Source organism: Channa argus, chromosome 10 (genome assembly GCF_033026475.1).
Source record: "Channa argus isolate prfri chromosome 10, Channa argus male v1.0, whole genome shotgun sequence".
Taxonomy (NCBI): Eukaryota; Metazoa; Chordata; class Actinopteri; order Anabantiformes; family Channidae; genus Channa; species Channa argus.
This window is the reverse complement of record NC_090206.1, coordinates 22684435-22703695: the sequence shown is the minus strand read 5'-3', so window position 1 is coordinate 22703695 and position 19261 is coordinate 22684435. Positions and strand designations below refer to the sequence as shown.

Below are 19261 nucleotides of genomic sequence, written 5' to 3'. Positions count from 1 at the left end.
CACTAGAATGAAGAATAAGCAATATATAGTATACCTATTTTTAAAAACATTATATTCTTCAAAAAGACAAATTTGAGTACTCCGATGACTTCATTCTAATGAGGAGTAAACATTTAGCAAACATTTGTCTATGAACAATAGAATGACCTCACTCAAATGATGCCCAGCAGCAGATAAAAAAACAGATAAGTCAGATATGATATCTGGCCCATCCCACATGGTGTGACATTCTTTTGCTTAAACATGCATCAGAATAACATTGGAAGTATTTCTGTGTTCTTTCAAAAAACATGTTTACATGTTATTGCAAATGAACCTTTCACAGAAAATTAAAAATACAATATACTAATCTACACTTTATCCTGAGGTCTTTTGCTCCCCTTTTCTCTAACAGGCTAATTTAAACGTTAAACTTACAAAGTCACTAATCAAAGTATCACATAAGTCCCACTGTAAAGGACGATTGAACTCGTTTTCTCAATTATTCAGACAGTACACTGATTACATTTTTAAACACGGATTATCGGAACTGTATAATCGTATAACAGCGTTTTTTTCCCCCAAGGATTCCAGGTTTTAATATTTTCTAAACTGAGATATGAGTATATTTTCTGCCAAAGAAGTATAGTGCACTGTTACTTTTGCAGAGTGTGACTTGTGTATTCAGGACAGGTGGGGGTTCCTTAAAGCTTTTTTTTTTTTTTTTTGCTCTCTCAAGAAACAAATGTAAGTGAACCTGACAGGTGGAGTTTGAGAAGACAGGGACTGCCAAGTCCTGGCTCGTTCCTGCACACTCCATGCCTTGGCAGAAGTGCTTTTGGATAATCGAGCTTCAGTGGTCTGCAACAGAACCCAATGTACTGTGCCATGTCACAGCTCATATCAGGTAAAGCACGACTGCCTGCTGCACGATAACTCACAGCCAAGAAAGAGGCTGTTTAACGGAGATATAGGAGCTGAGCTATTTATGAAATCACACCATTAAAATTCAACTGGAGTAATGTAATGCAGTTGTATGTAAGTTCAATAATATACTGTTGTATATAGTCTTATTTACACTGATCTGAAGATAAGCTGACATTTTTAGAGAGCTATTGGAACACTAATGTAATGTCTATCGGCCCATTTTTTGTTTCCAGCTCACTCTTTGTGAAAGTGTGTGAGTCTCTGTGCTACTTCCTACAAGATTTTCTTTGCACATTTTGTGTGCAGCCATGCACATTTTAAGCATAACTGGTTTGTCCCTGTGTTTTCATTACATAATTATGGCTTTGCTCATCCCAGTATATTGTTATGTCTCTGCTACTTTCTGTACTGCATGTGCACATCACCTCTTCCAGATAGTCGGCGTAGTTGATTTCCGAGAGCCCTGCTTCAGAGAAATCCAGGAGGTTCTGCTTTCCCTCTGCTTCTAACAAGATTATTGCTCTGAGGTCGATCTTAACGCTGTTCAGCTGACCCTCCACATCCTTAGTAAACTGCAAACAATGACAATAGAGCAATAGGTTTGGTGAAGCCTGTAGCTATAAAAACTACAACATTATTCAAGGTTATTAAACTGTTGCTGAATGTAAATGTTCCTTAGCCTAACATCAGGATGTTACTATATGATACATGCATACTATATAGTACTGTGGGGACTTGACAGTCCACATGTTGCATTAGAATGTTATGTCTTGGTGTTGTTTGTTTTAGTAGGTTCTCTTTTTTTTACCATAAATGTTAGTTGCTAATAATGTGTTTCTGTACATAATCTATTGACTTAGGACATAATAAATATACTGCAATGCAAAAATCACGTTCCTCTATCAAATATTAGACCAAAAACAGCAAAGCTGTTCCTGCAGATGTTGGTAAAAATATTTTTAAAACTATTGGTAAAATAGTTTGATGTATGTTTGTCAATAACAGAACTTTGTAGAACAGTCTAAAACTATATAGTTTATTAGTTCTTCATTTTTGTCCTCTTTGAAAAGCATAACAATTAAAAGCTATAGGCTTGTTGGCATACGATTTTCACAAACAATGTCTTGAAATATGCAATTTCACCAGCAAAAAATAAAACATGTGCTTTTTATGACACTATAAAGAGAGCACAATAAAAGAACATGTTGGAAATAAAGTTGTTTGTTCCTCTGATTATATGGTATTGACAGTATATTTTCAGATGGGCTGAATTTCACAATAAACTCAAAACTAAAAAACAAACAAACAAATAAAACAAATCTGTATCTAGAATTCAGAAACTGCATCTTTGATCCTAATGTCATTAGGTTCAATAGTTTCCAAATCTATTCATGCCAGAAAATGGACAACTCGTAAAATACTTACATTTAACCCATCTTAAGCTTAAACCCTTTTACTAAATTTGAATGACTAATTAATATGATGTTCATGTTAATTTAATGTTAATTTTACGACAATTGAACAAGTCGTAGACACTGATTGGGCTACTCGTCATAGGGCTAAATTACTTTATTTCAGCCAAATCTGGCAACACCGATTTTCTTTCTTTTTAAACGTTAGCTAACGTCAACAGGTGTATCCCACGAGCTTTGTAAGTAGCTAGCGTTAAGTCATGGAAAATAAATGTTGATACGCATGACATATTTTGGGAGTCATGTCACATATACCTATAAAATGTTATCTTAAAAACGCTAGCATGAATTTGTTAAAAAGTTTGTCCTCCCAGCTCCCCACGGCTAGCAGTTAGCGCTCGGTTATCCTAGCGTTAAAGGTACCGCGAGCAGGTTGCAGCTAGCTAACCTTTAGATTCCATACAAGTAGTATGTTGTAGATGTTTGTGTCGTTCTGTCGTTGTAGGAGTGTAATGTAAGATGTACTGTAAGAGTAAGTAATATAAAATGAGTGTCAGCAACCTCCATTGCGTAAAATTGTAATACAAATGCAACTGTCTCCCACTTAACGGACTTGCTAAATGAATGGATGTTGTCTTGACCTAAGTGCGGAAAATCCCAACTCGAGCGAGCCACAGTTTCACGGACAACCTACTGTTCTGCAATTATGGCTAGTTGGGGTAAGTAAAAAGATAATGTCTTCACAGTTTTGTCATTATAAGCCAGCAAATGCAGTATAAATGGCGTCTTGCTAAGATGAGCTGATAAAATCTTATGATGACATGTTTTGGGGGGAAGAAATGTCACAAGGTTCAACAACCTGTTAAGTGGAAGAACATTATGTACAGATATTAAAATGCATGTCATTTGCATTTGAGAATTAGACCAATATTCTTTCCACAGTAGCCCAAACGAAAACCATATTGCATCAAGGCGATAAAAGGCAAGTTGTGAGCAAGGAAGAGTGCATTTAGATTTGAAATGATAGTACTCACTAACTAAATAAGAGCCATAATCTGTTATACAGCCACGCGAGCGCTGAAATAAGTGACCCACCGCACGTTAAACTGTGCCATTTTTGTGACTTTCAAAGCATTAAATGAAGACAAATGACCGATGTCTGGAAACAAGCGCCACATGAGACATATCAGCAGTTTTGTGGCAGTGTAGCCAACTGGCAGGAAAGTGCTGAGTGACTTACCCAGGCAGAAATAGCTTATAGCTGGCTCGGTGTCAAAAAGAAATGCCACCTTACAAACGTGTAATGTCTTAGGCCTAAGCTGAGGTCAGGTCGGAGGCTTGATAAAGATATTGGCCATCAGCACACATTTTGGTTTGGCAGAAAATAAATCATTAAGTAATGTTAATGTAATGCTGTAGACAAGGATGGAGATTTAGCTTACCAGTTATACGTCTGAATTATGACATCTAATATAGGTCAGGGACTGGTTAGAGTAATAAAAAAAAAAATTGGATACGTTTTTTAAATGTTGGAAATGGTGAGGAGGGAGGGATGGCTTTGGTATCAGCTCAGAAACTGCTTAGGTTTATCATTTAAAAGTAGCCTACGTTCCTAGGAAACTGCTCATGTACCCTAAAGAATTCCCTCATTGAAGCCTTCATCTGTATTAAAGTATCAGCCAAATGTCACAAAGTACCATTAGCTTACATCAGAGTGCAACTTAAAATTGTTTGTAACCCTTTAAAGCTTAATACCCTAAATCCTGTTTATGTTTAGGCACATGAAAGACTTTTTCACACTGGAATTAAAATGGTTTGTAGGAATCTTTTATTTTAGGGTTTTTTATTTTTTTTATCATGTGAAGTTGAGTTTCACTGTTGAATAAATGAACATAGAGGCATCTGAATACTAGGTAGTATATGACATAGTGCTTCTAATGATATATGTTGAGTTTACTAACCCCTGTAGTATTCAGATAAGAGGAGATGTTGAAGACCTTGTCCAGACGCATGGCAGTGTAGATGCCTTTGTTCTCTTTGCACGTCCTTAAAACGCCACACAAATACATACACACAGGTGCAAAGAAAAAAGAGAGAGGAAATTAAATGTCACATTGAAAATATTTGCTGCCACCAAGTGAATATGATTGGAAGTACATTAACACAATAACATGCGTCCTGATGGAAAACAATATGTTTTTCAACGTGCAATCTTCCGACTTGCAATTTTGTACATTTTGTCACTTTACAACCACAAATGCAAATATATATGTAATGTATATAATATATTTTATTGGGATTTTAGGTGATAGACCGACACAAAGAGGTACATAATTGTGAAGTGAAAGGAAAATGGTAAGTGGTGTTTAATTTTTTTAACAAATAAATATCTGAAAAGTGTGATGCGCATTTGTATTGAGCCCCCCCTGAGTCAATACTTTGTAAAACCACCTTTTGCTGCAAGTCCTTTTGGGTATGTCTCTACCTGCTTTGCACATCTAAAGAATTCCATTTTTGCCCATTGGCTCCTCCTGCCGTAAACATATTGATCACTTCCTGTTTCTGAACAGTTTGATTTCTGCTGAAGGACAGTTCACCGATTCATCGCAGCTCTTACCTTAAATAAATAACTGAGTTCTCTGCACAAGTGTTAGTACTTGAGATGTGACATACTGTTGTATCTTTTAAAATATGACTAGCTAATGTTAACAAAATTCCAAACAAGTGTAAGGTTGTTGAACTTTGGAGGCGCTCCTCCACACCATAGAAAATAATCCAGCTAGTCAGGCCCTGACAGCTGGTGCAGACCAGCCTAGCGTAGCCCCTGTTAGCTGCCCCCACCTGGGTGATGGTTCCTAAGAGATTTAATGCTAAACAGACCACCACCAGTCGGTTAACGTTTCTACTCAATTTCCCCACTCAGCGACACACCCGCTGAGAAACCTACTCTGGTAATTGGCAGCTCTGTAGTCAAAAACGTAAAGTTAGACACTTCAGCGGCAATAGTCATGGGGCAAGAGCGGGCCACGTTTAATCATACTTGAAACTCCTTGCTAACGATTAACGTAAATACAGTAAGATTATTGGTCACTCGGGAGTTAATGATGCCCGATTGCGCAAATCGGAGGATTTCGGAGGATTACGCAGTCTCCCTTTGCTTTAGGCAACATTATTAGAAAACACTCCATAAATTTCCATTGCTATGTTGATATTGACTATATATAGATATATTGATCTATGGAACCAGATGAAAGAAAGTCACTCAATCAAGCTTCAGGTATGCCTACAAGACATGAAGGCCTGGATGTCCCACAATTTCTTTCTTCTGTCATAGTATTTGGGCCAAAAAATCTCAGAAATATGCTGTCCAACCGTATTGTTACTCTAGATGGCATAAGTCTGGCCTCCAGTAATACTGCAAGGAACCTTGGAGTTATTTTTGACCAGGGCTTGTCCTTTACCTCACATACAACCAAATCTCTTGAACACCCTTCTTGCACTTACGAAGAAGGCCAAAAACTACCTTGCCAAAATCAGAAACATCTTGTCTCAAAGTGATGCTGACAAGCTAATCCATTTGTTTCTTCTAGGTTGGACTACTGTAATTCCCTACTTTGTGGATGCCCCAGTAACTTCTTAAAAAGCCTGCAATTAATCTAAAATGCTGCAGCAAGAGTGCTGACTGGAATTGGGAAGAGAGATCATATTTCACCTTCACTGGCTTCTCTGTTGCTTTTTTCTTTTATCTCTTCACTTTCCACTCGCTCCAACCAGTCAAGGCAGATGGCCGGCCACCCTGATCCTGCTTCTGCTGGAGGTTTCCTCCGTTAAAGGGAGTTTTTCCTCTCCACTGTTGCCTAGGGCTTGCTCAAGGGGGGACTGTTGGGTTTTCTCATCTTATACATCTTTATAGTCTTGACTTTATTCTGTAAAGTGCCTTGAGATACCTTTGTTGTGAATTGGCACTAGATAAATAAAGTTTAATTGAATTGTGGGAAATTCTTCTTTGCAAAATACCTCAAGCTCATTCTAAATTGGATTTAGGTCTGGACTTTGACTGGGTCGTTCTAACACATGAATATGCTTTGATCTAAACCATTCCATTGTAGCTCTGTCTGTATGTTTATGGTCATTGTCCTGCTGGAAGGTGAACCTCCTCCCCAGTCTCAAGTCTTTTGCAGACTCTAAAATGTTTTCTTCTAAGATTGTCCTTTATTTTCCTCCATCCATGTTCCTATGGGAATTGGTTACACTGGATTTTAGTTAAGGGTATCAGAGTAAAGGGTGCTGAATATAAATGCACGCCACACTTTTCACTTTTTAGTTGTAAAAATATTTTACAAACCCTTTATCATTTTCCTTTGACTTCACATTTATGCCACTTTTTATTGGTATATCACGATAAAATACATTTACATTTGTGGTTTTAACGTAACAAAATGTTAAAAAGTTCTTTTGCAAGGCATTGTAAACTCACATAATGTACATTATGACACTGATTGTTTTTCAATGGGCGACAACTTGTTGAACCAGCACTCTTCTATTTGGAAATCTAATGACTGCAGCTCTGCCATCCCAGTTACTGAGGATTTGCAGCTTTTCACTAGAGGGAGATGATGTAAGCTGATGTAATCACTGAGAAAGCAGCGAAGGAAAGGCAACCTATACTGTAGAGAAAGGATGCTAATTAGCTGCTCAAGGTTAATAGCAACTCTCGCTCTACCTCATTTACATTCAAATCAATGGACATAAAATATTCAGTTTTTGCTTGATACCTGACCAACGCCTGTGCCAAAACAAAAATCTAAGCAAAGTATAAAAGATGACAGTATCATCCACTCCAGACTCTGCAGATTATATTGAATTTGTGGCTTGTCTTGCTGCAAAATCTAATCCATTTATTAATCAAATATAAACATGAAATGCATAAATGTATGACATGAGAAGACAAATGTGAAGTAGGAAGTAAGAATAATCTTCATCACAGCATTGCCTCTGAAGGGTGACAGACACAAAACTGTCACCTAAATACATAAAAAATGAGTTTGCTTTGCCTGTACAAGCTCTCTGCTGTCAGCTCTAGGTCGGAGTCGTTATACATGTAGCCAGGGATGAAGTTCTTCCAGTCTTCATTAACCAGATATGGGGTGTCTATAACCTAGCCAAGAAAGAGCCAGAAAGAACATATGTGATCTTTATCTTTCTTGGGAAGAAAATTATATTAGTCAGTGAATGACATAAACTTGACTTAAAGTCTAGAGTGCAAAATTTAATTTAAGATCAGGGTAATTCAAAACCAACCAAGTACCCAAATACAGCAGCATCCATGCCTCATGTTTTTGTGTGGTCCTATATTGTATGTATTGTATTTCTAGAAGTTACTGTTATACTGGGATGAACTAATCCTAATAGCTTAGAAAATACTGCTGAGCTGAATGCTGAGCTTTTTATAGACGTGAAGCCATATTGAAACTATTTTCTGTGCTAAGATAGCAAAAAATGAGACTGTTGTCTGAATTATTGTTCAGTAATAAAATCCAACTTTCAGTCTCTCTTTATGTCCCATGAATTCGGTGAAATGGTTTACATTTCACTTTAAAAACGAACACATTTTAAGTTTGCTTATAGATGATTTAACTGCATGAAATTACAAACTTAAGTGGGAGCAACTGCTTTCTTTCATTTAGAGATTAGTGTCAAAGTTTATTTAGAGTATAAGTATATTAACACTATAAACTGAAATCCAGTCAAAGTCTGATTGTATAACTTGCCTTGAAAAGCTCTTTGGTTTGGTAAGGTTCACAAAGAAGTTTCTCCATATTCCCTCCAATCAGGAAGATTATGGTCACCACTCCCATCAGCACCCAGGAGAAGATGAAGCTAAATCCAACACCACTGTGAACAAGAACAGACAAGCTCTCAGGTACAGCCAACACACAGAACAATGACAGATGTAGCTTTCACAGTAGTGGACTGGTGGATTGGAGGTGGCCTTAAGTTTCTATCACAGGAAGCAGTGTCAGCTTAAAGGGAAATGTAAGTTAGACACTGTATAAGGTGAAGAGGGGAATTAAATGTAGAACTAGGTCCAGTATCAATTTACTCTGAATCTGTATCAGTGAATGAAATTTGACATATTAAATAAATAACTAATTATATTATCATTTAATAAATAGGGCAGCTGTAGCTCAGTTGGTAACGAACCCCGGTCACGGCTATATGTCAAAGAGTCTCTGGGCAATACACTGAACCCCTAACAGCCCATTCCCCTCCTCAGCTGTGCAGTGCCGGTCCAAGCCCGGTAGAAATTGGGGAGGGTTGCGTCAGGAAGGACATCCGGCGTAAAAACTGTGCCAAATCAACATGCGGACAATGATCACCTGTGGCGACCCTGAACTCACGGGATAAGCCGAAAGGTTAGCCGAAAAATAAATATAAAATTCTCATTTAATAAATAAATAAATATGAAAGAAAAGCAGATATATCAGTATACATTAGGAGAATATCATTAAATGAATGTAAATTACACAGTACAATACACAATTACAACAGCACCTCTAGCTCAACATGCTTGAATACTCTGCAGTACTATAGCATAAATGGTAGTGATGTGGCATCGATAGATGGATGGATACTTTATTCATCCCAACAGAAAGTTCACAGAGTTGTTATAATAGAGAAAAAAGTGATAGCAGGACGACAAATGTTAGAAGGATAAACATTTAGTACTTGTGTGTATCATGACTTCTTCCATTTCCCTTTAAAAGTCATCATGGCGACACTTGACTTACGCCATCAGCATTGTTCCTCCTGTATTAGAGATGCAGCCTCGTGTTGTTGGTGAAGCATGTTTGTCATATCCAAGAGTGCCACAAAGCAGGCCCAGGTAGTTGAAGGCCAGGACCAGGACCACCATGCAGCAAAGAGCGATACAGCCAATCCACCTGTGAGGTGCAGCGAAACAGTTAGAGCTCCCAGCGGAGCTGGCCTACTCTAAGATGAGCAGAATCATCAACGCCTCACATGCTTAATCATTTTAAAACCCCATATTAGCCTAATAGGATAAAATAGAAATTTAATACAAAGCTTTTGAAATAACTAATATATCATCGTTGGTTCCTCTCCACTGAGCACTTTTAAATTGAAATAATACAATAGTGATATGAATATTTATAAATTCATGATATTAAAGTATTGATTTATTTAACAGTAGCTTGTGAAACGAGTCAGCAGAGGAAGCTAAATGTCAACAATGAGACTATGCTCCCATTACAATATTACTGACTTTATCAAGTTGTTTCATCATCAATTCTCATGTAATTCCTGGATTCATAAATGTTTTAAAATTAATTCAAAGGGGCTTTGGATTGTGTGAGGAAACTTTGTGTAACTTAAAAAGTAAAAAAACAAAAGTAATGCTCGGTATACCTGTAGAAGTCCATTTTGTCAATTTCAGGGTAGTAGTCCTCAATTTTGGCATGGGCATGGTTAATAAAGATGGTAAAGTTGGACAGGCAACTCTGTACTGGGAATCTCTTGGAAAAGCTAGTGATGTTATTGCCAATGCCATCCACCATATACTGTACACCTGAGGCAAATCAACAAGTTAATTTTTTATTCTGTACTTTCAGTAATAGGCTGGAAAAATAAAGCTGTTGGCTATACCATATGAAATATGAAATTCTGTACTTAGCAGTGTTTTTTTGTCCGTGATAATATACTACAGTGCTGGCATGAAAATTTAAACTTCATACCATGCTCAGACTCACAATGCAAGAGTTAAAAGTATACAGAGAGAAGCTATATAAATGCCAGTAATTCATATTACTCATTAGAATGGTAATTCATAACAGGAGGTACAAAGCAGGAGTAATAAGTGCTGTGAAATTGTTTGCATCAAGAGTTCGTAGACTTACTTTCCACGACACTTCTGGTCTGGTCAGTCACCATGTTAGGTGTGTTATTTAAAGAAGAGTAACCCTGTGGGAAAAAATACATAGCACAATGGTCTATTTTGTTGTTAGGTGGCAATTTTTATTATTGTTTTTTTAATAACTGCAATGTAAATGCATTGTGGAAAATTTTTAATGTTGGAAAAGTAGATAAGGTGATTAAGTAAATTGTTGGATGTTAAATTTATCCTGGAAACCTTTTTGAACATGCATGACATGCTGTCAGCAACAAAGACTGTGTGTGTCAAACTGTAGAGGCTCACCCTTTGGACGATAGCAGTGAGGTCTGTTTTCAGTACATCCGTCATCTTTTCCAGCTGAGGAGTCACACTGGGTAGCTAAAATATAAACAGCCACTAAGAGTCTGATAACAATCATGGTGATGGACAGGTAAAATTTAGCTCTTAGCCTATATTCAATCATCATTGTGGTGAACATTGTGCTGTCAATGGAATAAAACAAAGCAAATCACTGTAATTATATAAAGATTCCAACAGTTCATACTTTTTTGCCATTTTAAAGCAGCAAAAGATGCAAAGTGAAATGTACAAACAAACAAAAGTCTGACAACAGTCAACCCAATGTGCCTACTTTTGTCAGAAACAATGGGGTTAACCGCCTCCTTCTGAGTTCAACTCATTCACACGTCACCCTGAGTAATGTTTATGTAGTTTATTTCTTGCCTCCCTCTGTGGGTCTCTGTCCCATAGCTCCACTTATGTGTGGACAGCTATTCTGCCAACCTGTGCCGTCTTGGCAAGCACCAGCCTCACTAGCATCATGTTGAGGGTAACAGCTAAGCATAGAAATAGCTGTGCTGTTGACTGCATTTCAAAGAACACGAATTTAAGAAATGCTGTTTCCTATTTCACTTGTCATAGTTTAGAGTCTGGAGACATCTATATCTCGACTGTACAGCATACTGTTATAGGTGTCTTTAAAACAATTACACAAAATCTCCGGGGAGTCTCTGCATTCATTTCTCGTAGAAAAAAGAAAAGAAATTGAAGTGAAATAATGATAAAAACTTCTTCTTCACATTGTCATATTTTTACAGAACATAAAAGTTCTACACAAACAAGCCTCACAAAATACTCATCCATGGCAGGTTATCTGTACATGAGAATGCATTGTGTTCAGTTTTGTACCCGTGTGAAGTTGGCACTGATCTGAAGCTGGGACAGTGACTGGCGGATGTTCTGGCACAGTTGGGCAGTAGTGGCGTCTGACTCTTCATCATGACAGCCAGGGTCATTGAGGGTGCGGTTGATACTGGTCCGGACAAGGCTCAGATTGAAGTTCAGTTTCCCTGTTGCTTCTTGAAGCACCTCCAGTGAAACGCTGACATTCTCCAGGGCTTCCTTGGTCTCTCGCATGGCTGCATTGAAAGAAACAACAAATGAGAGCAAATAAAAGGCCAAGAGCTGATTGATAACAGTATGTAAGGGAGGATTGTCTTAACATAATTTGGAAAAGTGCAATGACAGAAGTTTGAAGAAATTTCCTTTGTTAAACATGAACCAAGCAATGGTGGAATGTTTCACCTGCTCAACTACGCTGAAAATAAATTAGCTGTCTTTATTCAAGCACTTATCATCTTAAAACCCAGTCTCTGAAGCTTAGCTGCAAAATGCAAAACTATTTTATTAAACTGACTAAATTCTGTCCTTGGAAATTTTAAGCAATTGTATAAAGGCAGACATATTGGCAGCCTGGCGGCTCACTGGGTAAAGTATCAGGGTGCTGTGTAAAAGTCTGCAGGATCAAATCCTAGCCACATCGGGTTTGTACTCGATCAAGACATGGCTCCCCTAGTGACATGGGTTAGATGCAGAAATTGAATCGAAGACCTTCATATCTTAAAAGCCTGTAAAGTTATGTATTTATCAGTTATCATGATAATAGCCCAGTGAAACCAAATAGACTCTGTGTATATGTAATAGTAAGGGCTAGTCATGAGAACATACGCTCCTCATAAAAATTTAGGGATATTCGACTTTCTGGTGAAATTTCAGAATGCACCTAATATGCACTATAACCTTAACAGGTGAACTTAATTTGACCTTTTCTAAACTTTCGAATGCACATGTCCAGCTGTTCAGTATTTCGTAACCACAAAAATCATAACGTGGTTCATGGATCAGACATGATCCACATGACCACTAAATGTTATGGTTCAATGACAATTTGTATTTAAACAGTGCTCTTCATCGTGCTGATCACATTTTGACATCACGAGACCAAGACGACACCTAACTATTGACAAGTTATTGAGACCTTGACATTCTTTGTTGTGGTATACCCACCAGTGTTGTTATCTTTTTTTTATTTCAATAATTTGTTTAAGATGAAGAAATGCTATTGCATGTTTCTACTTAAATATCCTGTTTTCATGATATAATATCACAAACTTTACATTTTCTATAAATTTCACCTGAAAGTCGGATATCCCAAACATTTGGTGAGTAGTATATAACATAACAAAATTCTGGTCTAATCAATGATACTTGTGATTGAGTTTGACATTTGACTTTGTGTATGTGTTGTGTTCATATGCTGGTGTGAGTTCTCAAAATCTAATGTTGGACTTTTTACTTTTAAACAACAAAAAATAGGACTGATGTATATAATGCAAATTTGTTAGCGGTTTCTCTTTAACATTTCCCTTTTATTAACTAACTCTTTCTCCAGCATCTGAATGCATCACATAACAACAGTCAGTGTTAGTTAACAATCACAGAATAGCCTGCAGATAACATTTTAAAATTAAACAGGATGGCATGCAAAACACTGGCGTCCTTGAAAACTGTTATTAAAGATGCAAGAGTGCTTGAGAGGAACTGGTGAATCACATTGCTAAATGCTTAGTGCACCTGTAGCAAATGAAAACACAGATGGATGTTATGTACTAAATGCATAAATACCATATTTGCTACTGCTCATGCCTAAGTGAAAAATATGGAGTTCTCAAACTTTTAGTATTTGAAAAAGCACTTAGTATCTGTATCAGATACTTAGTATCTGTATCAGATACTAAGATTATCTGACTACTCAGCTCAGTCGCAGTAAAAACACACATACAGAAACATTAGGAACACAGAAAAGACTGACCACCATTTCCTTGGTCTGGGATTTTACAAACTAAACTATCAACATGCTTGTTGACTGCTATTCAAACTTTGTTTCTGTTGTGTTACATGCCCAATAAAACAGCTGCTTTTTGTAGTACATAATTAAATATTGAAATGTTGGGTTAAGTGCTGCACTGTATTTTTGGGGAACATACAGTATAAAAGTAACAGGACCGGTGACACAAACACATAACCTTTTATGTTCATTACACATCCAAACACAATTGGGTTAAAAAGGAAGATATCCAGGTTATGTTGGGGTTTTGGCAAGATCTGGTCAGGCCCTTTTCTTAAAACTGCACTAGGCAACGCATTTTGTGGAAAGGAACTAATTTGTGTTTAATTTGACCACCGACAACTCACACATTCGTAGTGTTCATCCATAAAAAAATATGTATCTGGTGGCAGCAAAGATGGTAAACAATGAATCCAAAGAGTGTCATACTTTTTTATGAAGACCAAAAAACTCAAGATATAATAAGGGAAACTTATCTAAAATCACTTCACATGCGTAGTGCAGTTTTAATATATTAGCTGATTGTAACTCAAGACATGAATAGAAAGATCATGAGGAAACAAAACATAGGAGCAACACCATGTCAAAGTTCACACAAGGGTCAGAGGATTGTGGGTCATTGTCTAGTTATTGAATCACCGTTACCTTTGATAGCTCTCTCGATTTTCACTTTACAAAAAACATCAAATGGAAAATTGGGGGGGAAAAACTGTATGATTATTACAAAGTTTTAATGTTGTTGTATTACAGTTAAATTTTTTTACCATCATTGTTTTTATTATTATTGTTAAATCTTTAAATCAACTTTATTTAACATCTTTTAAAATTATACTACAGCATATTTTAGTGTGATAAAATCTATTATTATTGATATTACTATTATTATATTAAAATTGTCAAGCAAAGTAGATAAAAGACGGCATTGAATAAGCTTAGGTACATAATATTTTGTGGTGCAGCTTTCATCTCACAGTTATCTGATTGTATCATAACCAAAAGAGGAAATTAAAAGTGAGTCTGTCTACCTCCAGCCATACTGAGCACTCTGTCCAAGGCTGGGTGGACATCCTTATCCAACTGATCATGTATCCTTCCACCTAGCAATGGTCCAATATCTGTTGGAAACATAATCAGACATGGGAATAAAGCAATACAGTATGTCACCCTTTGTATTGTGTATGCCTTTGTTTTCCCTCCCCTGGGGTTAGCTGTGTATTCAACCGTCTATAATCTAATGGTAGAGACAGACACTTGTATTGCAGCTTTTGCAGTTCTTCAGGAAGAACTGCTGCACTGCTATCGGAAGAGAAAAGTAGGATGAATCCTCAAGGGATCCTCTATAGCAGTCATTGGTGGAGCTATCTAGACCTAGTTGTGTCATAAATCTGTTGTGAAAATATGTCATGGAAAGTAGACACAGTAAATTCATATAATAAGCATGATATAAAACTACAGATAAAAACTTAGTAAATCGTTTCTGTCTGTAACTCATCAAAGGAACAGAAGGGCTACTTACTATTTAGGTCATAGTTGACTTTTTTCTTGGCTGTGGCGTATTGAGATATTAGGTAATCAATTTGCTGCGAGGAGAAACAACAAAGCAGGGTACAGAATAACAAAAGGAACCACATTGAAAATTACTTTAATTATTAATTATTAGTCTAATCATAGACATGAGCTGCAGTCTGATTTAACACCCAATTTCACTGCTAAATTGTCTGTCACAATAGAATGATGGAAAAAAAAAAACATGGGAAAGAAAACCAGGGCTTCATATTTTTTTTATATGCATTTCCCTTTAATGCTGACAACCTGAGATATGAAGAATATTTCTCTTTGGAATTGTGTTTAAACTAAGACACACACAGCTATGATTATGAATTTTCCTTCTTACCACTGGAGTATCATTAACAAAGGTATGCAGGTCTCTCATGTTGCTGTTGACCAACCTCCGTATGTTCTTCACCTGAGAGCTCAAATTCTGGTTGGCAGCATATGCACACAGTACACCGATCCTGCACAATAATGACAAGCACAAACAATGTGACCTCTATTACTGAGTGACCCTGCTGGTCTTGCATCAGTCAACACACAAACTCAGGGTGTGTTTAACAGGCCTGGGTGATAACTTGTCATCAACAGTAGGGGTCAGTATGCACCACCACATTTACTTTGACGTGTGCACCTGTAGAATGAGCAGCAGTGGAGGATGTACTTGGTTATTTCACATGAGTAAAAATACAACTGCAACAGCGTAGACACGTTAATGCAGGTTTGTCTGTATTAAGCTCTGAGCCTTCATCTGTATATTCTAAGATCCCTAGATTGTAAACATTTTCATATTAAATGCCTCAACCCAGAACTGCAGAAAACAGACCATTAAAGTAAGTCTCTCGCATACTTCAAACAGACCTGAGTAACTTGGTACAAGGCTTAATTAGTTTGGGCAACATCAAGGCAGAGACAGCCCATTATATTAAGCTTTTTCCATGACTCACACTCTTCCCAGCTGAATTTTCAGCTCAGCACCTCACAGCTATCACCATGTGTAAGTGTGTGCATTTATGACTCTGTTGCTGTGTGGATCTGTGCAAGTTGGCATAGCTGGGATTCCTGGGGCGGTTAACTTAAAAACAGAAAAAAACCTTCTTTGTGACGCATTGTGAAGTACCAAAGTCTAGATGCTACTGTTGTATAAAATAGTGAATGTCCTTTAAGGAAACATTTAGGAGAAGTGAAGGACTCACTCTGAAGCCACTGGGAAGGTTTACATCAATAGAGATGAATCAGGATGTTGTTGTGACTCAGTGTATAATAAGGCGGAGGTTTCTTTATACAAAGCTGTTTCTTTGTGGATATGCACAAAAATGTGTGTGTGTCTGTGTATGTGACTACATTGTGGTTATGCCTCTTTATAATGTTATTAATGCACGATGAAGTTGACATGCACATGCCTGTGTGAGTGTAGTTTATCTTTTGTAGTTCTGTCATTGGCAGTTGTTGCTGTAGTCACAGTCTCCCTTTGTGACTATAATCCTATTAATCCAATATAATCACATCTAACCTTCATTATGCTGAAGACACTTTGTCACACTAGGAATTTCACAGTGTGTCTATACCCTGAAGTACAAAATTTTACTTGTTTCATAACAAGTATACCAATTAGGTGAAATCAGATCTTATACAGGTGTAAATCTGTTCTTTGTTTACCATGTAGTTAGCCTGTGTAACCTAGAGCAGAGCTGTGCATTTTTTGATTTACAGATAACCTGTCAAGATGAAACTGACGAATTTAAAATGATTCTTTTAATACAGTCTTTAAAGTGTGTGTGTGTGTCTCAGTGTCCTACCAGTAGCTCAAATCTTGCAGGCATTTATCAACATTAAAATCGGAGTTGCCAGTTGGCAGTGAAGCCACTATATGTGTTGTGCAGACAACATTTTGTCAGTTACTTGTTTTTGAATACAATAATAGATAAATTGACAATTGTGTGTGTGCATGTAATAACCTAAAACAAGCAAAATCACTACAGTCCTCAAATAGCAAATATGTTGTATGATCACATGGTGCCTTTGAAAGAGAAATAGAAATACTTTACATCTGTGTGGCATCAAGCTGTGCTGTGTTTGGAGGATGTTGTTTGCTATACACGGTGAGTAGGCCAATTGAGTAAATGCAGTTGTTTAAGACCTAATGAGAAACTAGGCCAAACAACTAAGCTTAGACACAGTAAAGGGGAGCCAGGGGAGCATTCAAAATGGCCACTTTCGCAACAAAAGCCTTTTGTCAAACACTTTGTCCGGCCTCTCACTGTCTCTCACACACACAAGTACACATTCTCATGCATAGACTGTCTCTTTCTCTTTATGCCCACAAATTTACAATCACAAAAACTCTCCATTTCCTTTCCTGTCACTGGTTGTGTGATTTTATTACTAAAACTCTTCTGTTCTTTCCAGGTCTTCCTGCTCTCACTAGTCTGTTTTGATTTACAGTACGTGTCTGTCTCTGCAGATCTGTTTCCCAATCTCCATTACTTAGAGTTTTTTTTTTCCTCTTTCCCCAGTTTTAATCTCATTTTTCAATGATGCCCCCCCCTTTTCTCTTAGTTTGACTCGTCTTTTGCCCTCAGTTCCCTCTTTCTCCCTTTTTTATTCTTTGTCTCTCTGTCCCTCCCACTGTCTGCCCATGTACAGAAAGGACATTGGAATCTGCAGCTAAACAAAGACTCTTTGAGAAAAGTGCCATGTGCCTTCCAGCGAGCTGTGTAGTTGGACATAACCGTCCAACTTATTCAGCAGAATCAAGTTTGGTATAGTTTGGCAGGCTTGTATGGTTCTAGTTTAGATTCATTATTTAAGAAGTGCTGAAATTAAGGCAGCAGATAAAACAGAAGAGGAAAACGCGTGTCTTTTTTTGGAAACAAACATGATCCAACAAACTTGAAACGACAAGTAAAGTATGTTAGACATGGATAACACAAACTAAATGAGCATTGCTGTAAAATGAATTTATACAATGAATACAGACAACAGAAAATGGGAAGATTCAATTCCCCAGTGGGCCAATCACTTCCAAAAGTGATCATCAGCTAACATCTAATCATGTCTCCTGTCACATACAATAAAGAAATAGTCTGGTTTTCATAAGCAATGCCATAAAACTTACTTGAGTGTAGTGTGTTAAAAAGACTCTATGGCAGCAAAAAGATGATTGATGATTGAGATGATTGATTGTTATAAAAGATGTTAGAGGATGTGGAAAAAAGTACAAGAAATATAACTTACACATACTGACAAATTTAGGTGTCTCATTCCACAAATGTTTTCTTTTATGTTCTCACTTATGAGTAGAGGTGTAAAAGTTTTCCATTGTTAAAATGCTTATTATTTTTTGGATTAATCAGTTATGTGTCAATAAAATGTCAAACAAGATGTAGTGGAAAAACAACCATCACAACTTTGCGTTTCAGCTGTTGAGCCACTATTGGAAGTGCTGTGTCATCACATTTTTAAATTGACCAGCTAGCTCAAACTGTAATTAAGGCACTGCGTGGTTGCTGGTTGATGTGTGTCTCTTTTTGAATACATTCAAACATTCAACTATTCAAACATGGCAGGAGGAAGATTTGCGTCTAGTAACTTAAAAAAACCATCGCATTCCTGTTTTAGTGAAAACCAAATGACACATGAAACTGCCCCTAAGGGTGACAACCTCACAACTGCAGATGAAGAAGAGCAACAAACTAGTGCAGCTCCCCAGAATCTAGGCCACTACTGTGGGGATGGGTGGCTCCGTAGCGTTTACAAACTCCAACAATGGCCTGCATTCAGTATGAATGTAGTTGAGACTGGGACAGTTGCCTTTCACCACCTCCCTACTTTTACACTGCTCATACTGGAGCTCTATTATTGTATCTCTCAATAGAAAAATTGTATTTGCTGTCATTGTAATAACACAAGCAGTATTGCTAACTATTGCTAAACAACTAAATCTTGATAAAATGGCTACTTCACAAAATTTCCACTTTCTATGACTCTATGATATCACTCTCTATGGCTTCAGTTTAGGATGTAAATGTACATTATTGCTTTTAAGCTTCCCTCTGACTTAAAATATTTCTCTGCTTCTAGCTGAAAAACTCACATCACCAGGAGGAGTTTTTCATCATTAGGAGCCATTTATATATGCACACGTACTACCCAAACTAGAACCAAAAGAAGCAAGTTTAAAATAAGTGAGGGTGTCCTTTAAGGACTTACTTAGAGCATTACATTCACATAATGAACATGGCAGTTGCAGGGTATTTTTAGTTATTTTAGTAGCAGTCTGACCTCAGAGAT

General features: G+C 37.2%; 1 protein-coding gene across 31 annotated transcripts in view; it reads right to left on the bottom strand.

Moving 5' to 3' along the window:
* Positions 1-19261, bottom strand: part of prom1a (prominin 1a) — a 78615-nt gene that overhangs the window by 13762 nt on the left and 45592 nt on the right. For all 31 annotated transcript variants that reach the window (XR_010915308.1, XR_010915313.1, XR_010915310.1 and 28 more), the window contains 12 exons: positions 15312-15432; positions 14934-14997; positions 14443-14532; positions 11419-11648; positions 10534-10608; positions 10235-10298; positions 9747-9906; positions 9110-9262; positions 8090-8213; positions 7373-7476; positions 4280-4364; positions 1332-1478 (listed from right to left, as the gene is read on the bottom strand). Coding sequence is in view for 5 of the 31 variants with exons in the window: in XM_067517969.1 (XP_067374070.1) it covers positions 1332-1478; positions 4280-4364; positions 7373-7476; positions 8090-8213; positions 9110-9262; positions 9747-9906; positions 10235-10298; positions 10534-10608; positions 11419-11648; positions 14443-14532; positions 14934-14997; positions 15312-15432 (1417 nt within the window). In the remaining 26 variants the exon portion in view is untranslated. The remainder of the gene's footprint in view (positions 1-1331; positions 1479-4279; positions 4365-7372; positions 7477-8089; positions 8214-9109; positions 9263-9746; positions 9907-10234; positions 10299-10533; positions 10609-11418; positions 11649-14442; positions 14533-14933; positions 14998-15311; positions 15433-19261) is intronic.